At 36.4% G+C, this 24,467-nt stretch overlaps 1 protein-coding gene across 4 annotated transcripts; it reads left to right on the top strand.

Annotated features, from left to right (window-relative positions):
* The first annotated feature begins 14,343 nt into the window (after positions 1 to 14,343).
* LOC127161409 (fucolectin-like) lies at positions 14,344 to 23,480 on the top strand. Of its 4 annotated transcripts, XR_007827026.1 has the most exons (7): positions 14,345 to 14,491; positions 14,759 to 14,823; positions 15,128 to 15,160; positions 15,508 to 15,790; positions 15,891 to 16,028; positions 16,315 to 16,620; positions 23,338 to 23,480. XR_007827026.1 is itself a non-coding variant. In XM_051104180.1 (6 exons), exons 2-6 carry the CDS (start codon positions 14,760 to 14,762, stop codon positions 23,032 to 23,034), a joined length of 522 nt encoding a protein of 173 aa, XP_050960137.1. In that variant the 5' UTR covers positions 14,344 to 14,491; position 14,759; the 3' UTR covers positions 23,035 to 23,319. The 4 variants fall into 4 exon arrangements, 3 of the variants coding, with proteins under 3 accessions (XP_050960137.1, XP_050960134.1, XP_050960136.1); XM_051104180.1 differs by lacking the exons at positions 16,315 to 16,620; positions 23,338 to 23,480 and adding an exon at positions 23,031 to 23,319 and having other exon boundaries at positions 14,344 to 14,491; XM_051104177.1 differs by lacking the exon at positions 23,338 to 23,480 and having other exon boundaries at positions 16,315 to 16,887.
* Positions 23,481 to 24,467: the final 987 nt, after the last annotated feature.

Consider the following 24,467-nt stretch of genomic DNA (forward strand, 5'->3'; position numbering starts at 1 on the left):
CATTTCTGATTGCAGGGGAGTTTCTAGGATTTTAAAACATCCGGGGATGGTGCCAAAACAAAAGGGGCTAGTGGTGGTGGGAGGGAGCTCACATCATGCTCAGATTTTGTTACACAAGTGGTTTAACCTGGATCCTTCTAGGGGGTCCAGGAGCATTAAGACCTTGTCACACTATGAACAATAGTAAATAATCACTGCAAATAGCAAACATATCAAAGTATTATAACAAAATTATCACATTACAAAAATATGTTAGACAAAAAAAAATAAAAAATATTAAAAATAATACATTTGAAAATGTATTTATAACTGTATCAAATATATAGTTGCATGCAAAAATAGGGCCCTATTTTTACCATCAATTTATCAATAGTTCAGAAAAATGACATGTTTAGGACCCTACGAAATGTTTTATTTTTTCTGACTTTACATTTTATTGTCACCAAATATGTTTTAGCATGTTTGTTTATTTGAATGCATAAAACAAACTTTTATTTATTTTTACAATAGCCTTATGGAGTCGTTGTGTATTTTTCTGTTTATCAAATGAAGGTATAAAATCTTATTTTGAAATTAAAGGGATTTACTATTAAAATGTAAAACATGGAAGAACTATTGTGTGAAAAAAAAATTGTATAAATTCGTATTAATTAATAGTAGTAGTAGTAGTGGTAGTAGTAGTAGGCACGTACATTATACTGAATGATTAAAAAAGTTATACCGAACAGACGGGTTTCTGTGTGTATATTTGACGCTTGTTTTACTAAAATTAAACAGTGAAATGCTCATAAAGTGACTCTCAGAGCGGTTCTGGAGATGTTGTTAATGTATTTATGTCCTCATTTAGTGAAACAGCAGACACTGAAATCACTACGAGCGTCACATGCGCGTCAGTATTACACGTGTAGTAAACGAAACCTCGCATCCTGGCCGTTCATTCATAAAAATACACAGAGAACATGGAGGATTCATATTAAATAGTCTTTTGCGGCACAATATTTACAGATATACCGCGACTTGATATAAGTTTAATGACAAACCTTTGTTTAATTCATTCAAACTTTGACAAATTCCGTGAAAATCATAGGGGGAAAAAAAACATTCGGGGCTGGAGTAAAAACTTTCGGGGCTCGATCCCCGATTGATTAGCCCTAGCGACGCCCCTGTCTGATCGTACAGATAAGAGCAATATATCAATGGAATCTGTAAGGAATTCACTTTTATTTGTGTACACTCATAATAACAACAGTACTCTGTGGTTTTGTGAAATAAAGCAAACAAACAGGGTATGTAATCTGCTGCGTTGTTTTCTGTTATCGTCATTAAGAAATGCCTCACTAAAATGATCTAAAACTCAGCGAATACTCCACACAGAGTATGGCAAGCCGTTTTAACATTTTATCTATTTCCCGTACTAGTATCTATTTTCATGTTACTAGTACTTATTTTTTAGATACTAGTATCTTTTCCTTTAAGTACTAGTACTTATTCATTAGATACTAGTACTTATTCATTAGATACTAGTACTTATTCTTTAGGTACTAGTGTCTTTTGTAAAGTTACTAGTACTTATTTATTAGATACTAGTAGGTATTCTAATAGTGACTAGTATGCAATTATACTTTTCTTGTATGGCAAAAATAGAACTAGTTCTTATTTTTTAGTTACTAATACCTTTTTAGACCAGAGATATCCTGAACTTAATAGATACTAGTACTTTTGAAATTTGCATTTCAGCCCAGTATGCTAATCGTATGTTGAATATTAATGAACCAGGAACATATATGGGAAAGAGATTACACAGGAAACGGAAATAAGAAGACGGAAAGAAGAAGGGAAAGACAGAAGGTGAAAATGGCAGAAGTACTTGAACAAATATGTAGAAAATGCAAATATGTTGAACGATCGATAAACCAGGTAAACATTGGAAGCGCACAGCTGATGCCTAATATGTTTGTTGGTCATTGTACGAGTGACCTCTATTGACAGGATGCAGATAAGACATCTATTTAGTTTTTTTTTGTCATAGTTCAATGGCAGTTCGCATGTTTCATAATGTTGGTAATTCATTGGAGTTGTTTTTATTTACCAGTATAACTAAAAAAAAAGTATGGTTGTTATTATTATTACTACTGATACCGCGAAACATTAAAAACATAACACTATTTGGCTATTTAAGAATAAGAGGTTCATCGAGTGACCTCTGGTGGCAGGAAGGAGATAAGACACCAATTTTATTACCTATTATTTTCCTGGTTTTCCTCCAGTAAAAACAATAAAAAATATATCAGGGCTGTACGTAAACTTTTTTTTTTTTTTTTTTTTTTTTTTTTTATATAGCACAGAGACTGAATGTTTTTACATGAATGTTCTGTACAGGGCACATAAAATACAAACCTTATCGTCAGACAAACATTTTCTTTATTTAGAAAAAAGGCCAATAAATAATTAATAAAAATTTTAATCTTGACTGTCGTGTTCACTTTATGTGGTTTCTGAAGTGGTCCTCTTGCATTATAAGGACTAAAAATCTTTGCTTGTGTTCATCTGAAGAAAGAAAGTCGTAAACATCTGGGACAACATGAGGGTCAGTAAATGATGAGAGAATTGTCACTTTTGGGTGAAAGAGCAAGATGTGATGCAGAGGCTAGAAACATATTCCAGACAGAGAAATTAATGGAATTAAAACATACAACATTAAAGTTTTGAAAGGCCACTTTTTTTTTGTGTTGTCTATTTAACATCACTGTCTAGAAGAATAATTAATCTTTTAATTGTTTATTTGGAGCATTTAGAATTTTTTGACTAGTTTGATTAATTAATGGGGAAATCATGTAATTATTAAGATTAAAAATATATTTTCCGACAGTCCTAATTCCTACTCAATGTATCATTTAATGACATATTGTAAATACAACTTATCCACCACCTGATAAGAACATCACTAAACATGAATTACAGTTCATTTAACATACAATGTTTATTTAAACTTTGTATTTGTAACATTATTAATTGGTAGATGGTGAACTTGTAAAGCCAGAAATGTACCTGATGAAAGTCATAACTGATGTAGAAATGTGTGTGAAAACAATAATAATTGATTCTCACATTAGGCATGAATGTTTGAGCTTCTGTTTATCAATTTTAATGTGCATAAGATAAAATACAAATGTAATGTAAGGATTTGCAAATGATTACCTTAAAGTTCTTAATTATGTTTGCTATTTTGACCCAAATTAGGGTTTTTTAACCTTTTTGAGTACTCAATTAATGTAATATCTTTTTCATTCATACTTGTCGTTGGAGGGCGCCCTCACGCACAAACTCCACAAGTGAGACTACGAAATCTCTTAAACTTTCCGTGTTTATGTAGCCTAGTAGTTGCCGTTTTTAGATTAATTCTATTACCCGTACTGGTATCTATTTTCATGTTACTAGTACTTATTTTTAAGATACTAGTACTTATTCATTAGATACTAGTACTTATTCTTTAGATACTAGTACTTATTCTTTAGATACTAGTACTTTTTCTTTAGATACTAGTACTTATTCATTAGATACTAGTACTTATTAAATAGATACTAGTAGTTATTATTTAGATACTAGTACTTATTATTTAGATACTAGTATCTATTTAATAGGTACTAGTACTTATTCATTAGATACTAGTACTTATTTAAATAGTGACTAGTAACTATTCAGTTAATACTAGTAACAAATTAAAATTTTTGCCATTGATTTCTATGGGGATCTCTCATTGAGATATCAACTATTCAGTTTTGACTAGTATGTATTCCAGTTGTGACTAGTAGTTAATCATTAGGTACTAGTATCTATTAAATAGATACTAGTACTTATTAATTAGATACTAATACTTATTAAATAGATACTAGTACTTATTTATTAGATACTAGTACTTATTCATTAGATACTAGTACTTATTCATTAGTTACTAGTACTTATTTATTAGATACTTGTACTTAATAATTAGATACTAGTACTTATTAAATAGATACTAGTACTTATTAATTAGATACTAGTACTTATTTATTAGATACTTGTACTTATTAATTAGATACTAGAACCTTTTGGAAAGATAAAACCTATGGTTTACTTAATAAATAGATACTAGTACTTATTAATTAGATACTAGTACTTATTAAATAGATACTAGTACTTATTAATTAGATACTAGTACTTATTAATTAGATACTAGTACTTATTAATTAGATACTAGAACCTTTTGGAAAGATAAAACCTATGGTTTTATCTGTGTTCTTCAAGCCATCTCTGGTATTTTTGAGAATAAATAATATATATATATATATATATATATATATATATATATATATATATATATATATATATTTAAAAGACAGTGCTAATCGACATAGCCTTTAACACTGTTATAAGGTGACATGCTTTATGCCTCATTCTGTTTAATAAAGCCATATCAGATCACAAAAGGAAGTTATTTCCAATGCTCGATTGATGTTATGAAGTGAATTTGGAGTAAAAACATGTCAAAATACTTTTGCTGGGCAAAAGATTTGGCATCTTTCCTTGTGTTTTCATGGTAACCAGTTAGCAAGGTAGGCTAATATACAAAGCCATGTAGCCCTACTTAACAATCAAATTAATTCAGCATATTTATGTATTGTATTACCATGTGAACTCTGATTGGACAGTGGATAGGAACTCATGTTTATGTAATGATCTGTTTAAATGAAGATATCTCCAAATAAATTCTTACTAGTTCTTTATGAGGTTAAAGATATCTCCAAACGAACAGTGAAAAGTAGTTATTCTGTTTTTGATATCATCTTTCAATTTCGGACTAGTAGTTATTGCAATAGTGACTAGTATCTATTTAGATATTACTAGCAAGCAGACATTAGATACTAGTACTTATTAAATAGATACTGGTACTAATTCATTAGATACTAGTAACTATTTAATAGATACTAGTAATTATTCATTAGTTACTAGTACTTATTTATTAGACACTAGTATCTTTTATAATTATTACTAGTAACAATTGTTATTTTACTAGTCAGATTAGCTTTTTTACTCGTCTTATGTTATGACTAGTCCGAATGGCCACAGTAGAGTTCAATTAAACATTTTACTAGTAAAATAAAAAATCTTACTAGTAACATTTCAAATAAGTACTAGTATGTAATAAATGTGTACTAGTATATTTTAAATAAATACTAGTATCTATTTAATAAGTACTAGTTTCTATTTTATAAGTACTAGTATCTATTAAATAGGTACTAGTATCTATTGATTAAGTACTAGTATCTAATGATTAAGTACTAGTATCTATTAATTAAGTACTAGTATCTAATTAATAAGTACTAGTACCTAATGATTAACTACTAGTCACAACTGGAATACATACTAGTCAAAACTGAATAGTTGATATCTCAATGACAGATCCCATAGAAATCAATGGCAAATTATTATTTTTTTTTTACTAGTAACAACAGAATTGTTACCAGTCACTATTAAAATAAGTACTGGTATCTAATAAATAATAACTAGTATCTATTTAATAAGTACTAGTATCTAATGAATAAGTACTAGTACCTATTAAATAGGTACTAGTATCTAATGAATAAGTACTAGTATCTATTTAATAGGTACTAGTATCTATTTAATAGGTACTAGTATCTAATGAATGAGTACTAGTACCTAATAAATAAGAACTAGTGTCTAATGAATAAGTACTAGTATCTTTTAAAAAAAGTACTAGTATCTAATGAATAAGTACTAGTATCTAATAAATAAGTACTAGTACTTAAGGGAAAAGATACTAGTATCTAAAAAATAAGTACTAGTAACATGAAAATAGATACTATTACGGGAAATAGATTAAATGTTAAAACGGCTTGCCATACACAGAGACATGAGAGAGATATCTATAGAAAGCCTGATATGTCTATTTTTAAATGAAGTAAGTCTTATCGAAAACTCTCTCGGTGGACGCCATAGCTTAAGATGCAACTCCTACAAAGATAGTATTGATATAATCGTATGATATATCATTTTTAAGTAACAATAACATGACAGTAATATGGCTGTATCTTTGTAATAATCTTTAAGCAAATGTATATTGTTTGCCACACTGTCCTACATTAACAGTTTCCGGTCAGCGCGGAGAATTTACCTATGTCTATCAGTTATAAACAGATACATTAATGATATGTAACGACATTTTATAAGCGTGTAGCCGAGGTATTGTATTGTGCTATATATAAATCCCCGTTTGTATTGCTGTTTAAGACTTTAAAACACAAATTAGCTCCTTCTTGCTCGGCTATTACTAATTCATCGCGTAAACGGCAACGGAAAACGACAATAATCCAAATGAACACCAAAATGGACGTAAACTAACTTAATTCAGTGAATTCAAGTGCAGTTTTGAAGGATATATTACCTCAGAGATTAAGGTTACCTCAGAAAATGGCTTTTCGACCATTATGACCGTTCGTCGTTTAAACAAGTGACAACAATACACTCGTAATCAAATTTACCACTAAAACGGGTGTAATTTAATTCCTATTAATTAATTCACAACATTTTGACGAATTTTAATAGAAAATTAAGAAATTAACCAAGAAATTTAAAATCTTACCTGATTGAGTTGAGTCTGGGCGGTACCAGTCGAAGCTTGAATGAGCGCTCATTAACGATGCAGAGTTCCAGCAGTTCGAGTTCTCATTGGCTAGAATTAATCACGTGCTGAAGAGCTAACGCGCCGTTTAACGTATTATATCATTAAATATTTATTTTTCCTTTTAGAAATATTTAATAAATGATTATGTCACTAATACTAATCAATACCAGCAGTAACAATGAATAACAAACAATGATCTGATTAGTGACATGATTTAATTGTCTTAGATACATTAATTTCATTTAATGATAGCCTACAATGTATTTATTTACAAATATAAATACATTATTACAACAAAATCTCTCTCTCTCTCTCTCTCTCTCTCTCTCTCTCTCTCTCTCTATATATATATATATATATATACACATATATACAGTTTTTGTAATTTTGTTGGATTTTTTAACTTCAAAATATTAATAATTTTAACAAAATAAGAGGGATCATGGAAATTTCATGTTATATAGCTGTTTATATATACTCCACAAGACAAAATAATAATTTAATTTATAAAAATGACTCCATTCAAAAGTTTACATACTCTTGAATCTTAATTCTGTGTGTTTTTTCCTGGATAATCCACAACTGTTTTTTATGTTTTGTAATAGTTTTTTTATGAGTCCTTTGTTTGTCCTGAGCAGTTTAGCTGCCTGCTGGTCTTCAGAAAAATCCTCCAGCTCCTGCACATTATTTGGTTTTCCAGCAGCATCTGCATATTTGAACCCTTTTCAGAAGTAAATGTAAGAAGAAAACAAAAGCTGTAAATAAAATATACTTAACAAATATAATTTACACAACATTATTCTGTTCAAAAGTTTATACCCCCTGCCTCTTAATGCATTGTGTTGCCTTCCTAAACATCAGTAAATGTTTTCACCTTTTGAAATAGTCATGTATGAGTTCCTCTGTTGTTCCCAGTGTGGAAAGATGGATCTCAAAATCATACAGTCAATTTTGGAAAGTGTTCAAAAAAGCAGAAGATGCTGGAAAAACCAAATAATGTGCAGGAGCTGGAGGATTTTTCTGAAGAACAGCAGGCAGATGAACTGCTCAGGACAAACAAGGGACTCATGAACAACTATCACAAAACATAAAAACAGCTGTGGATCATTCAGGAAACTAAACACAGTATTAAGATTAAAGGGTATGTAAACTTTTGAATGGGCTCATTTATATAATTTCAGTTATATAATATTATATAATTTTTTTGTCTTGTGGAGTATATATAAACATCTGTCATGTTAAATAGTTTAGTCAGGACAGTACTAAATAAAAAATAACACAGTTTTCATAATCCCTCTTATTTTGTCAAAATTATTAACATTTAGTTTGCAAGGGGTATGTAAATTCATGAGTACAACTGTATTACATTTTTGTTATGGACAACTTATTGTTTACATTTTACTGCCATTGTCACAGAAATACAATTTTAATTAACATTTGCATGTAGATATAAAAATAATTAAAAAAAAAACAACAACAACAATTTTGATTAGAATCTAATCATAAAACATTTTTAAAAAGTTTAGTTTTAGCTGCCCTTTGCTGTTAACAAGATGGACTGCCCACAGTGGGCTGCCCACAGAAAATCCCCACTGGGCCCCAATTGAGCAAACTGGTATGGCCCACAGGGGGCCCACAGCGGGTTTAGTGTGGGCAAGCCCACTGTGGGCTTGCCCACAGAAAACCATCATAAGGGCCCAAAAGGGCAAACCCGCTGTGGGCCCGCATGGGCTATCCCACAGGGGGCCCACAGCGGGTTTAGCGTGGGCTTGCTCTGCCCGCACTGTCCCACAGTAAACCCGCAGCGGGCTCGCGTGGGCATGTTTGCTGGGAAATATCATGTGTTAAAGTAATCTGTATGAAACCAACCCCATGTCCAGTCTTTCGGGTCCGACCTAATTATTTTTAATTTGATCACGCCCACGAGCTACTTTCGGTTTTTTATTATAATCATCCACGTGGAAGCGCGCGCGGCAAACCGCCCACGTCAACAAAGCGGGAGACTTCACTTCAGTGTTCATCTCGGCTACTTCATCTTGTTACTGGAAGAAGACGCGCTGTGAGGAGAAAGATTTATATTTCCCTCAAAGGAAGAGCGCGATGTGAGGCACAGCGAGATCCACTGAAAGAGTAAGTCTTTCTTTCATTAGCCTACTTGCATTAGTTGTGTTACCGTGATATTCCTGACTACACGTGCAGTCGAGTGAAACGTTATGAAGTATGTTTCATTTCATTTCATCGAAATGACGTGCTTTTTTTCATTTCATCGATGTTTATGACGTGCTTAATAATAATACATTAGTTTCTCAGACGTAAAATGACTTTGTATTGTATAAGACATACAAAGCATGCTTGTGTTTATGTCTATAAAATCATATTTATTTATTTATTTATTGTATAACAATAGGATACTATTAGTTTATTATTAATACTATGTTAATGAATGGATGTTTAAGGTGCTAAACAATAATAATTAGTTTCTCAGATATAAAATGCTATTTTTTAAAGATAGTATAAAGCATGTGTGAGTCTATGACTACAAAAACATACTATATGTATATATTATAGATGCTCCTGATATTAATATGCTTACAGATGTTTTTTGTTTTGTTTTGTTTTGTTTTGTTTTCTCTAGTGATCTGATTCCTGCACCACAGATGAATGCTACATGAAGAGTGCTGTACCAACATCAGATGTTCAACTACACTGATTTTTTTTTTTTTTATTGTAAAACAATTTCCTGGACTACTAGTTTTGTTTCTTAAATCCATGGAAAGAAGGTATAAGGTATAATTTACTTGTTTCACTTGTTGAACATAATCCAGAAAACAGTTTTTAAGAATGACTCAAAGTCTGTTCACGTCTCTATGGTTTGATCAGTGTAGTCAATAATGTGCTTTTGACCTTCATTATGTATGTTTTGATGATACTGTGTTGTAAATAAAATACAAATAGTCTAAAACTCCATTCTCTGAATCTCTCATTGTTTCTACCTGACAGTCATGGTCTCATTGATGGGCCATTAGAGGAGGGTCTTTTGTCTCTCAGGTGTGAATCACTAAATATTCATGGTCGTTGTCACTCCCTCGCATATTCCCTTTCAGTCACAAAACATGTCTTAGAAAATTTAAATCAATATATTGTTTTCTGTAAATGCGTAAATGAGATGATTTTCACATCTTTTTGTAGAAAAAAACTCTAGACAACCACATCCAGTTCTCAAAAGTCTTGTGCACAAATGTTCTGAATGTGTTTCATGGTCTTATTTCAGTGATTTAAAGGTTTTAGTTTTTTGTTGTTTTCTCAAAAACACAAACATGTACATTAATGTTACTTACATATTATTGTATACCAGTTTGTGCTGATTACAATGTAATCAAACTTTAGCCATTAATATGTTTTTAAGATACTGAAAAAAGCACAAATGTGAGGGCATGTCAAAACTTCTCCAGGGCCCCAAAACACCCTCAGACCCCAGAGGGTTAATACGGGGGAAAGGATTGCAGACTTTGTCAGTTCACTTAAAATCTGACTTGGTTCAAGGAGAAGTAATGCTTGGACCGACGCGTGCACCTATCATTACCTGTGAAGGGTGTTTTGATAATTCTGGGTAATAACTTGGCAGGGGGGCAAGTATGGCTGGATATTCTTCCTCCACCCATAGTTTAGTTTACTCATTTGAAAGAGAAAGCTGATGAATTGGTTCAAGAGTTCCCTGAGGTGTTTCTTTCTTGTGCTGTGATGCACGCAATGAGTTGTGCTCTACCATCAAAATCTCTTGAAGTAACCAAATTTCAGATTCCTGGTTGATCAGTTTTTTCTCCTATTTCTCGTAGTGATTTAGTAGCAGCGGAGCAGGAAGATCCTGTTTTGCAATCTCTGTTTGCTGTTGTGAGACCCCTCAGGAGGTGGAGAGTGTAGTGAATGGCTACTTTATACAAGATGAATTGTTGTTGAGGAAGTGGAGATTTTCTGGCCCATATACAGTAAAACGTAAGGTATCTGAGCAAGATTATATAATTGTGATGCCTGATCAAAAGAAATCTAATCAGCTGTGTCATGCGAATTTGCTTAAACCTTATTTTTCTCATCACCCATATCCGTCTTGTGGATGTGGGTGATGCACCGCCAATACTGCAGCGTTTTTATCGGGTTCCTGTGGAGAAGCGAAGAGCGTTAGAAACAGAGGTCCCAGTATATGCTTGATAATGGAATAGCCCAACCTTCATTCTCTAGCTGGGCATCGCCCTGTTTGTTGGTAAAAATAAAATTGGACAGTACGTACAAATTTTGTACTGATTACTGGAAGTTAAATATAGTAAAACCCAATGCATTTCCTTTGCCTCCTGTGGAAGATTGCATCGACTAAGTGGGTGCGTCAAAGTTCGTGAGCAAGTTAGACCTTTTGAAAGGGTACTGGCACGGGCCGTTAACGAAACGTGCCCAAGAAGTTACCGCTTTTATCACACCATCCGGGCTGTACTCCTACTCTGTTATGAGTTTTGGGTTACGCAATGCGCCAGAAACATAGGTTAATGAATCGCATAGTTTTTGGTTTGTAGGGGTGCGCCATCTATCTAGACGATGTGATTATTTTTGGCGACACTTGGGAGCAGCATTTTCGGCGGTTGCGGGCATTGTTTGAGCGTTTAGCTGAAGCACACCTTATAGTGAACCTAATAAAATGTGAGTTTGCCCAAGCGAAGGTAAAGTATTTGGGTAAAGAGGTGGGACAGGGCATGGTACGTCCTCTTCAAGTTAAAGTGCTGGCAGTTGAAAAATTTCCTCCTCCATCTACTAAAAAAGAGTTAATGCGTTTTTTCTACGGTCATTTCGATATTAGAGGAGCTGATAATGTTATAGCTGATGCGTTGTCACGTACAACACCCTTTTTACCTTGTTAAAAATGAGCTCTGCAAAAATTATCCCATTCTGATGGATTCCTTTAAATGCAAATGAGCTCTGCTCGCCCGCCCCTGTCTTCTTTCTGCTGCTCTGAGAGATTGTTTACTTTAGCTGCATTTAGCCACAAAACTTGCTAACTAGCACGTTATTAGGAAAGGTGATTGCAGAGATTCATAAAAAAAACAACCTTATACTCACTTCTGCTGTAGGAGAAGCTGGATCACAAATGATTTGCGCGAACATAGATGTGTTTATGTAGATCAGGAGCCCATTCCCTTCACAAACAAACATAATCCACTGCATCTTCAGCGGTTTAGATGTCGGGAGTAAATGACGGCCACTATGTTCACTATTATGTCCAGCAACACAACACCTCAATCGCCCAATCTGAGATATTCTTGTCTAACTTACATCCCTGCTCCGGCATCAAAACAATGGAGGTTGGACTGAGACAGCTGATCTGAGGTAAGACGCTCATGTCAATCAACTATTGTGGGAGTGGCCTCTGTGGGTGTGATGCTGACACTGAAATTGAAAAAGGTAATATTTTTACAGAATAATTAAAAACCACTGCATGGATTTTTATCATTATAGGGTAGATTTGTACATACGCTGACAACACACATTGATCTTCAAAAAATGTGTAAAAGTGAACTCTGCATCCAATGACCCCTTTAAACAAGGAGAATCTGAATTAGAAATAAAAGAAATACATAATATTGCTCAAAGATGAATCTAAGATTGAGGGATGCATACCTGATTGCATAGAGACACAGCAGCATATGAGTTTCCTTTGTGCAGAGCTGTGCATCCTTTGCGGGGGATCTCTGGTTACAGAATCTTATTTTGGGCAAAGTGGTGTCTTTTGCTTGTCTTTTGCTCTTCGCTCAGAGTCAAGTTTCACCTGCGCAAATTCGTCAATTACACAGGGCTCTCAAGTGTCACGCATTCACCGTGACACACACGCATTTGAACCAGTTCACACGCTCTCACGCCACACCTTGTATTTCTCACGCTGAAAATTAAGGCATAACTTGTTCATAGCTGTCTTGAGAGTTAAATGCCACCGACCAGCCAAGAAATTAGAATTAGTTGTTTTCTGGTATATTACGTGATCCCGCTACAATCACGTTCGTCACTAGGCAACGTAGACGCGCACAGGACAAGGCCAGCGGTGGAATCGGCGCGGGGCTGCCGCTTTCTCTAGCAGTGGAAGCGTTTAGTGCAGCTGAGGTGGTGGTCGCGTTGCGGTCTCGGAGCGGATGTTGCCAGTTGTATTTACTAGAAACTAAAAAAATGCAGAAGGGTTTTTCGTATTTATTTTGATTTTTGATTTTTTTTTCCATTTTACGATTCCTAGACAAAATCACTTGCCTGTGATCAAACTAATTTTAACTAATTGTGGACCTGAAATTAAGCAAAGGACAATATAATTGGTAAATCTGCTAAAAAAGACAAATTCATCCAAATAAAATAAATTGTTTTATATATTTCAAAACACAAATATATCAACATTGTTGGGAAGGTTATTTTGGAAATAGGCTATAATAGGCTATAGATTAGATTTCCCTATTTAAAATGTAATTTAAAAGTAGTGTAACTATTTCAATTGCTTTAGAGGTAATGTAACATTACATTTGATTACTTTTTTAAATTTCTAAGGAATGTTTTCAACTGTTAATCCTTTTGAAACTTTTAAAGCAGGCGGGTTTACCTTACAGTAGCACTCAACACTAATTACTGTCAGACTTACAAAATCCTTCATCACTTGAATTAAGATTACAATAATTTAATTTTAAAGCAGAGCCACCACAAAATCTTTAGCACCTCTTTTTAACTCCTGAAACATTGGTGTCTCATATTTTAAAGCACTCAGTGCAATTTGGGAAATAAATCAATCAAAATATTTACATGCAACCCAATTTGTAATTGTAAACATTTTCATAAGTAACTGTAATTTAATTATATTTGTTATTTCTTAGTAACTGTAACAGATTAGTTAAATGTAGTTTTTAGTTAAATTACAGTTAAAGTCTTCTCTCTTTCACAAACGCACACACACAGATTGACATACATGCTATGAGCAAGTTCTGCAATCCTCCTGTATGTTTACAGTATGTACATTGAGCACTGCTGTTTAGTTTGCTCGTTTGGGGCCAAATTTCTTTTTACTTTTGATACATCTGCATTTTTTAAATATTTAAAAAAAATTATTTTTATGAATTTGACTTTTATCAGATCTACCAGTTGTTATATTTTTTGATTTTGTGCCGGTCAATTATGAACAATAGATAGTTGAACTTCTACCAAAAACTAGAGAGAATTGCGTGGGGCAAGGGGCCACTACTGCAAATATATGAGTGGCTCCTCCCCTAACAGATAAAATCTCACTCCAAACTTTTTCCAAAACTTGAGAGCCCTGATTACAGATACGTTTACAAAAAATAAAAATGAATAAATAAAAAAAATCCTATGTGTAGAAAATATGCTTTTCTAACTTAAATGAACAAATTTCTTGATTGATCAACATGACATAAGCATTTGATAATGTATTAAACACCAGAAAATTATACATAATCAATTACATACATAAAAAAGGAGAAAAAACACATGAGCGATTTGGTCAAAAGGGTGAGAAAATCTTTTTATGATCTGCAGAAGTGACAAGATGATGTGGTTGTGTAACAACTTGTTTTGAGAATTTCAAAAACTAAACTGAAATAGAAGAACAGTCAGCATAGCCCAGACATTTCAAAAGCAGTTATCTGATTTTGCATCACATCCTCCAACCAAAGTGCATAGAAAAGCACAGAAGAAACCATATATAGAAAAAGAGAGATCCTGTCAGTCATTCGAGTCATTCTTATCTGAAGTTCAAGTATACATAACCTGAAAAGGTGACAGGTAAGGACCATGCTGCAGTCTTCACACAGGAGAATATTTTAAAGACACTGCTAAACTTTTTCTCAAGGCATAAATCTGTTATATTATTGCTAAAATCTGACTGATACCAAGTTGCAAAGAGACATTACTTATACAAGTCATGTAGAATGGATGTCTTTTAAATGATATTAGGACAGTTGGGAACAGGTTCCTCTATCTAAAGGAGGATTAAACACTAATTTGTCTATGTGCTGACATAATATGCCATATTTTTATTTCTGAGGTCAGAATGGACGTACTTGCTATTTTCTTGCTTGTGCTTCTGCCTGGTCTGTGTGTCTCTAGTTTGACAGGTAAGTTTATTATAGTTTATATATATTTGTTCATGTAATAGTATGTATTTACTATGCTGAAGGCCACAGAGAGTCTAATGCATTTTCTTGGACTGAAATATATATATGTATCTCAAAATATATACATTTTAAATGCTTTAAAAAATAAAAGTTATGAATAAATTTATTTGGAAATTGTTGTATGGGATTGTTGTGTATTATGTTGCTCTTTGAGAGGAAAGAGACTTAATTGAGAACAATTTCTAGCTTGTGATTCAATTTGGTTCTATGCATATTAATGTGTACGTATCTCTTTTATTGGCAGACAAGGAGACTGATTTCTATGGAAGTACTTCAAGTGAGTGTTATTCGTAACATTAAAAGTGCTTTTATAGAGCAGATGTTCTTACAAATTGTTTAAATATGTCAGCCCTGGTGAAAAAACAGCATATGCTGGTAGGTATGTTTTGATGCTGGTTTAAGCTGGTCTTTAGCTGGTTTATGCTGGTCCTGGACCAGCAACATGACTAGCTAAGGACCAGCATAAACCAGCTAAGGACCAGCTTATGCTGTTTTTTTCACCAGGGAGACATTTGGAATAATCCATCATTTTGATAGCATACATTTGTGTAGGCATAATAGCCACTATACTAGGATTTGTTTCAGCACACACACACACAAATAAATCTGTTTTTTGTTAAACAGGAAATCTTGCTCTTGGAGCCAAAACAGACCAATCTTCTACATTCCCTTTCTTTGGATTGGCTAAACATGCTGTGGATGGAAACAGTAATTCAAATTATTTCCTTGGGTCATGTACTCATACTTTCATGGAGCATAGTCCATGGTGGAGAGTGGACTTGGGTGGTGTCTACAAAATATCCCGTGTTACCATCACTAATCGTGGGGACTGTTGTGGAGAGTGGATATCTGGTGCTCAGATCCGTATTGGCAACAGCCTGCATATGAACGGCAACAACAATGAGCTGTAAGGACTGCTCTCGCTTTTTCAAGTTCAACACTTTTAAAGGCATTTTATTTTACAAAGCTAATATGTGATTTCATCATGTCTCTGTGTGTATCTGAAGTGCTGCAACAGTTTGGTCTATCCCAAATGGACACACAGAAACATTTACATTTAAGCCTATTGAGGGACAGTATGTCAACATAGTTCTGCCTGGGATGTTTAGAATTCTCATCTTGTGTGAGGTTGAAGTATATCGCATGTAAGTGAGAAAATATGATGTGATTTCATTTATTCTGTATGTATTAGTATCTGAATAACTCTTGCTGTTTTATTAAAAAATACAGACACACACACATAACACACATCAAAGCTGGCACCCTTTTACACACACAAAGAAACCGGTCTACATTATATATAATATTTTAAAAGATTTGTTTTTAATATTAATTATTTTTGGTGAGAAAAACTATTGCAAATTTTTCAGAAGAAAAGTTTGACTTTGTTTGTTAGTGCTTATAATTGTTTTTTTCTGATTTCATTATCAGATGAAGTAGAAAGAAATGAAGAACCACAGTCAACTGGGATCCTGGAAGGAAAGACAAAAAAAAAACTTTTTTCTTTTTAATAAAATACATTACGTATCTGTTTTTAATTTTTTTGTTTCTTTTAACATAACTCTGAAATACAAATTCAGTCCATTCAGTGTATTTCCATTAAGTAAATACTTCACATATAAGGAGGGGAAAGGGAGGGGGACTGCAAAGCAGTTCATATCTACTTATGTACCATCTATTTTCCTCTGTTTTGACCCGTTCTTATAAAATGTATCTATTCTTAGTTGTAGAGAAAAGGTACATTTATTTGTATGGTTTTATTGTATCTGCATCACATGCCCTGTATGTTGTAGTAGATTGGACTCTTACTGTTGATTTTACTAACATGATTTTACTAACATGTCCATGTATTGTGCATAACTGCCAAAATGTAAAAAGAGTACGGAACATGGCGGAAGCAATCATGCCATATGTTGTAATACATGGTTTTATTAGTGTATCAGAAGCAGGAACTTAATGAAAATCCACTGGATGCAGTTAATATGGGAAAACAATTAAAGACACTGGAACAGCAAAAATGTGTTTATTTATTTATTTATTCACATTTTATTTGACATCCAAGAATACGTCCACAAATGTTAGTAACCACTGGTTCTTGAGTTGAGGGACAAATATATATCTGTATGCTCAGATCATTCACACTGATCTCACACTGATCTCACCATTAGCTCCCAGGATACTCATGATGTGGTCACAATGTGAGGTCACAGCAAGTTGTGTAACCCAGGGGTCTGCAACCTTTAACGTCAAAAGAGCCATTTTTTAAATAAAATTCTCATGGAGGCACTAAATAAAAAAAAAAAAGATAGCAAGGCATATAGCTAAAGTTTTATATTCAGTTATGTTACAGGGCAGGGGGGTAGCAGTCATTTAAGAAGTGAGGGGGACAGAAATATCAAATGTAGTGATAATAATAATAATAATAATAATAATAGGCTTAATAATATTCATTTATGTATGTCTAATTGGGTTTAGGTGGGAAGCGTGCAATCTGTGATTGCATGCAGTTGCTGAAGCATGCAGTCGCTTTCTTATGTGCACTGTTTTATCGGTTTCGCTTTCGAAATAGTTCACGTTCAGCAAGGGGGGAAGAGGATGGAAAGTGGGGCAGGCATGGCCCACAATTGCACCCCCTCGGGACTGCACAAACAAACAATAGATTGTCGCAATCATTTATTGTCTTTACATTTCATCAGTTAAGGTTTATGCATGTTATTCAGCTTAGCAACTGTGATGGCAGGATGCCATTTTATAGCTGAGTTGATAACTGTAAAACAGCACTCATCACTCTCACTGTTTACCCAGCCATAAAGAGAGGAGGGGAGGGACAAATAAGTTCAACAAAATATGAAACAAATAATGCATCCATGCTTCCACAAAACACGCTTGTATAGTTACTGAAATATGATGTGAGTTAGTGAGTTAGTAATGTAATCTAATAATGATCTGATATAGGAGGTATAATAAATAATAAATACTGATATGCCACCTAAAGCAAGGAACACACTTAATGACTAGCTGAAACATTCTAAGGCTGAACTGAACACACTTATGATTTTAAATGCTGACTGTAAACACCGACTGGACGCAACCGTCTCTGACGCGTTTGGGTGTGACCAGTTGGAAGTATCAAATTACATTCATAATCAGCCTTACAGTCCTGTAGTGTGTTAATGGCTAAAAGGATTAGTAATTAGTAACCTAATTCCATGTCTGAGCTGGCAACATGTTCACATGTACTTTGCCTAGCCAGGCTAGGCCACAATGCACATGGCATTAAAATATCATATCAGCTTAAGTGAATTAAATCAAATAACCACTCACTACTTCTCCAGTGTAACAATTCCAACAAAACAGCAACAGTCCCTAACACAAATGTACATCAAAATATTGATGTTCGATTCCTGAACAAATTGTTCTTTGAGCCTATTTATAGGAAGTAACTGGGGTGATGACGCAAGATGCACAGCTGAAGTTTGCTGACAGTCGAACTGTCAAAGTTTGCTGAGGATTACCATTGACCTGATAAGTGAGTTTATGATACTTTGCAAGCCTGAGGCACATACTGGAAATATGCTTATATAGATTACTACTGTTATTAAAAAACATTTTATTAAAACTTGTAAAATCCTTTCTGTAGAGAGAGCTAAGTAAATTGTACTATATTTTATTGTGCATGCAGATTATATTTTAAATCGTTACGCAAAATCAAGCTAGTTTATAAGGTTTATCTCTCTATATGCTTTAGACATGTAGAGCAGATCCACATTTCTGCACACATGTATGCAATGTGTGCTATAGGTGTGAAACTTTAAGGAATCTTATCCAAGATGTAGAAAATTTTATCTGGTGATGCTTAAAATTTTGAATTCACAATGAGCTCTAGTATTATTCAAACTGAGAATCCCAGTATTAGGGTCGTGTGATGTCACTGTGAACATTACATGATCTCACGTGTTTACCAGGAGGTCAGCTGTGGCACTGAAAACCCTCACTGCAAAGGCTTGAGAAGCTGGCACAGGCAACAGGTCTAAAGCATAAGGCTTCAACCTGTGATAAAAAAAAAAGTGTAATTTTTTTGCTAACCAAAAATCTATTCCTGTTTTTTCAGTGATGGGTTCCTGGGAAAGCTCTTCCTTATACTTGCTGATCTGCACCCTCATGCTGATTGTTGAGGTCTCTGTTTGGGCATATGTGAACATGGTAGTCGCGCTCAGATCCGCGCCAAACCTTTCGGTCCGAGATTGCCTGAACGAGGTGGTCTCGGCTCGATTGAAAACAAACTCTGGAGCGGTTCAGTTGTAGTGAGAACCAGTGAACCAGGCTATATCACATAGTATAATGGGTAATTACAGTTCTGTGAACAGCAGTAGCTTTGTTTTGCTAATACTGCTTAAAATTAACCTGTGTTAATGTCTGTGTGTGGGCACGTCTTCGCCATTCAAAATCAAAACGCGCATTTTCACTTTATAATGCCGTCTTATTGCTCTCTTTGTAGTAGGTGTATTTTAAAAATGTTTTCCTGACGAATCCTGGACTTCTGTTCAAAATTATAAATTAATATAACGACAGCTACAAAAAAAATGCAACAATAAGCCCGCAAAGCTGTTGTTGTTCCATCCTGGTGGATGACAGCTGAGTGGAATCCAGAAAATTAACTGTGGAACTTTGACCAATGAGAGCGTAGTTTACTGGCGCGTGACTTGTATTAACACATTTGGTCCATTTGGAAACTTTGCTGTGTGAAAGCGAACCAACAATAAAAAGCAACATCCCTGTTTCGGAACAAAGCAATCGATCTACAGGTGTGAAAGCACCCTAAAACTTTCACTTTGAGAAGTTGTGCAACCATGTTGAATGTGCTTCTGTATGTGGCAATTACTTATAACAGTAAGGCCACAAATATCCAACATTCTCTGTTGCAATGGATGACTTATGAAACAGCTTTACCACTTACCTTGCCTTATCAAGGATTCTTTTGACACATGCCTTCCATGTTTAAACACTCACCCCAGGTTATCATCGGTTTCTGAATCAGAGTCATTTTCCACTACGGGGGAGTCTTTGGAGTCAGAGCTGGTTTCTTCTGCTGTAATCTGTTTAAATGCCACCACCATACTACAGTGCATGTGTCATGGTTAGTGTGTGGGATTAAGCAGGCTGATGAAGACGAAGAATTACAAAACATGCTTTAATTGCAATAACATGCAATAATTTCACAACAGGTAATCTCCAGACAGGACAGGAACACACACACACACACACACACACAAACACACGTTTGTTTTTGTGAATTGTGGGGACTTTCCATAGACTTCTATAGATTTTATACTGACCAAACGATATTGTCTATCCCCTTAACCCAACCCTAACCCTAAACCTAATTGAGAACAATTTCTAGCTTGTGATTCAGTTTGGTTCTATGCATATTAATGTGTACGTATCTCTTTTATTGGCAGACAAGGAGACCGATTTCTATGAAAGGACTTCAAATGAGTGTTATTCGTAACATTAAAAGTGCTTTTATAGAGCAGATGTTCTTACAAATTGTTTAAATATGTCAGCCCTGGTGAAAAAACCAGCATATGCTGGTAGGTATGTTTTGATGCTGGTTTAAGCTGGTCTTTAGCTGGTTGATTCTGGTCCTGGACCAGCAACATGACTAGCTAAGGACCAGCATAAACCAGCCAAGGACCAGCTTATGCTGTTTTTTTCACCAGGGAGACATTTGGAATAATCCATCATTTTGATAGCATACATTTGTGTAGCCATAATAGCCACTATACTAGGATTTGTTTCAGCACACACACACACACACACACACACAAATAAATGTGTTCTTTGTTAAACAGGAAATCTTGCTCTTGGAGCCAAAACAAACCAATCTTCTACATTCCCTTTCTTTGGAATCCAGCGGGCTTGTTTCCTCCGGTCCTTACTCGTTCACCCCCGTTCTCCACAATTCCTCTCTCATCCTCAGCCCGGAGCCCGCGGCCAGCTCCCGGCCGCCGCCCGCAGTTAGGATGGCCCACATACTGGACCCCCCTACTAGTATCTGTGTGGGCAATTTACAGTCAAGCGGGTTCGTTCAGTCGAGTGGCTTCGTCCAGTCAAGTTGCAGCAGCGGTTCCTGAGTTAAGTCAAGTTCCTGAATCCCCGGCCAAGATGGCCATCAAGCCTGAATCCCCGGCCAAGATGGCCATCAAGCCTGAAGCCAAGATGCCCGTCAAGCCTGAGCCAAGATGGCCGCCGCCACGCCAGCGTCTGCACGCAAGATGGCCGCCGCCACGCCAGAGTCTGCACGCAAGATGGCTGAAGCCACGCCAGAGTCTGCACGCAAGATGGCTGCCACGTCAGAGTCTGCATCTTATGAGTCTAGTCAAGTTGCGGCTATGTTCCCCGAGTCAAGTCAAGTTACAGCTGCATTTCCTGAGTTCAGTCAAGTTTCGGAGTCCAGTCAAGTTGCAGCTGTGTCTCCTGAGTCAAGTCAAGTGGCTGAGTCAAGTCAAGCGGCTGAGTCAAGTCAAGCCAAAGCTGTCGTTCCTGAATCAAGTAAAGTCACAGCGGTTCCCCATGAGTCAAGCCAGGTTGTTGCGGGCGTTCCTGAGTCAAGTCTCATTACCGCAGTGGTTCCTGAGTCAAGTCGCGTCACGGCTGAGTCAAGTCACATCACGGCTACATCTCCTGAGTCAAGTCAAGTTCCTGGTGCGTCTAATGAGCCAAGACAAGTTCCAGAGCACACATCAGAGCCCGAGCTGCCTACTGCGTGCACCCCAGAGCCTGAGCTGCCTCCAGCGCACCCTCCAGAGGCAGTGCTCATGTTCGATGTCAAGGCCGCTCCAGAACCCTCAATCGCCGGAGGAGCCACGCCTATGCCTCCTGAGGTGTCAGCCCAGGCTGTAGAGCCTCATAGGGAGGCGGCGTTAACTTTTGAACTCTCTGCTTCTCCTCCTCCTCTGTCTGCCCCTACTGTCCCTGTTCTCTCCAGGTCCCCGTCCTTGACGCAGTTGCCCGCACAGCCCTGGAGGGCTCCTGCGTGCCTTCCACCGAGCCGGAGCTCGGTCTAGCTCGCCTTCCAGAGCTGGAGCTCTGTCCAGCTCGCCTTCCAGAGCCGGAGCTCTGTCCAGCTCGCCCTCCAGAGCCGGAGCTCTGTCCAGCTCGGAGCCGGAGCCCTTCCAGCTTGCCCTCCAGAGCCGGAGCTCTGTCCAGCCCCTCCTGAGCGCTCTGCCCCCTCCTGAGTCGGGTCCTCCTTCAGCACGCCCTTCTGCACGCCCTCCTGAGCCAGCACCTCATTCAGCGCTCCCTAGGGCTGGCAGAACCATAATTTCCCCCAAGAAAATTTTTTGGGGGGCTACTCCCCTGTTCAGCCATGGCCTCCTGGACTGTTTATCCGGCCATGGCTTCCCGAATCCCCAGACCCGCCATGGCCTCCTGGACTGTTTACCCGGCCATGGCTTCCCGACTCCCCAGACCCGCCATGGCCTCCTGGACTGTGTACCCGGCCATGGCTTCCCGACTCCCCAGACCCGCCATGGCCTAATGAACTGTGTGCTCGGCCATGGCGCCCTAAACTCCTCGATCCTCCATGGCCCCCTGAGCTCCCTGATCCGCCCTGGAGGCCGTCCCTATATCCTGTGTCTCCTGTGTCCCTTCCTACCGGCCTCCAGGGCGCCCACCCCCCCACCCCAGTGAGTGTTACGGCGCGAGTCGCGCCTTATAAGAGGGGGGGGTAATGTCAGTATTATGTTTGGTTTTGTCTGTGTTTTTCTTGTGTTTTTCCCCCTGTGTTTCTAGTACATTTGGTTTGTTCTGTTTGCTCCCCCTGTTGGTTTTGTGTATTGGTTTCGTCTTGCCCATATTTGTACTTCCCCTCGTTATCTCGTTTGTAACCACTCCCCTGTTTCCGTGTATATATAGTTCCTTGTGCCTCACTTCCCTTGTCGGTGATTATATTGTCTTCAGTGTCTTTCCGTTCGTCGTGGTTGCTGGTTCCCTGTGTTTCCCTGAGTTTGTTCAGTTTGGATTGTTTAATAAAGCCGCATTTGTTGGATCTCCGCTCTCCTCCTGCTCCTTCCACGCACACGCACGACGTACACTAACCGTGACAGTTAGTGCTTATAATTGTTTTTTTCTGATTTCATTATCAGATGAAGTAGGAAGAAATGAAGAACCACAGTCAACTGGGATCCTGGAAGGGAAGACAAAAAAAAAAAAATTTTTTTTTTTAATAAAATACATTACGTATCTGTTTTTAATTTTTTTGTTTCTTTTAACATAACTCTGAAATACAAATTCAGTCCATTCAGTGTATTTCCATTAAGTAAATACTTCACATATAAGGAGGGGAAAGGGAGGGGGACTGCAAAGCAGTTCATATCTACTTATGTACCATCTATTTTCCTCTGTTTTGACCCGTTCTTATAAAATGTATCTATTCTTAGTCGTAGAGAAAAGGTACATTTATTTGTATGGTTTTATTGTATCTGCATCACATGCCCTGTATGTTGTAGTAGATTGGACTCTTACCGTTGATTTTACTAACATGATTTTACTAACATGTCCATGTATTGTGCATAACTGCCAAAATGTAAAAAGAGTGTGGAACATGGTGGAAGCAATCATGCCATATGTTGTAATACATGGTTTTATTAGTGTATCAGAAGCAGGAACTTAATGAAAATCCACTGGATGCAGTTAATATGGGAAAACAATTAAAGACACTGGAACAGCAAAAATTTGTTTATTTATTTATTCACATTTTATTTGACATCCAAGAATACGTCCACAAATGTTAGTAACCACTGGTTCTTGAGTTGAGGGACAAATATATATCTGTATACTCCGATCATTCATTCTTTCATAGTCAACAATTTGATCTCACACTGATCTCACCATTAGCTCCCAGGATACTCATGATGTGGTCACAATGTGAGGTCACAGCAAGTTGTGTAACCCAGGGGTCTGCAACCTTTAACATCAAAAGAGCCATTTTGGCCCTTTCCCCACTAAATAAAATTCTCATGGAGGCACTAAATAAAAAAAAAAAGATAGCAAGGCATATAGCTAAAGTTTTATATTCAGTTATGATACAGGGCAGGGGGGGTAGCAATCATTTAAGAAGTGAGGGGGACAGAAATATCAAATGTAGTAATAATAATAATAATAATAATAATAATAGGCTTAATAATATTCATTTATGTATGTCTAATTGGGTTTAGGTGGGATTCTGTGATTGCATGCAGTTGCTGAAGCATGCAGTCGCTTTCTTATGTGCACTGTTTTATCGGTTTCGCTTTCGAAATAGTTCACGTTCAGCAAGGGGAGGAGAGGATGGAAAGTGGGGCAGGCATGGCCCACAATTGCACCCCCTCGGGACTGCACAAACAAACAATAGATTGTCGCAATCATTTATTGTCTTTACATTTCATCAGTTAAGGTTCATGCATGTTATTCAGCTTAGCAACTGTGATGGCAGGATGCCATTTTATTTATTTATTTATTTTTTATAGCTGAGTTGATAACTGTAAAACACAGCACTCATCACTGTCACTGTTTACCCAGCCATAAAGAGAGGAGGGAGGGAC

This window comes from Labeo rohita, unplaced genomic scaffold (assembly GCF_022985175.1).
Source record: "Labeo rohita strain BAU-BD-2019 unplaced genomic scaffold, IGBB_LRoh.1.0 scaffold_64, whole genome shotgun sequence".
Lineage (NCBI taxonomy): Eukaryota > Metazoa > Chordata > Actinopteri > Cypriniformes > Cyprinidae > Labeo > Labeo rohita.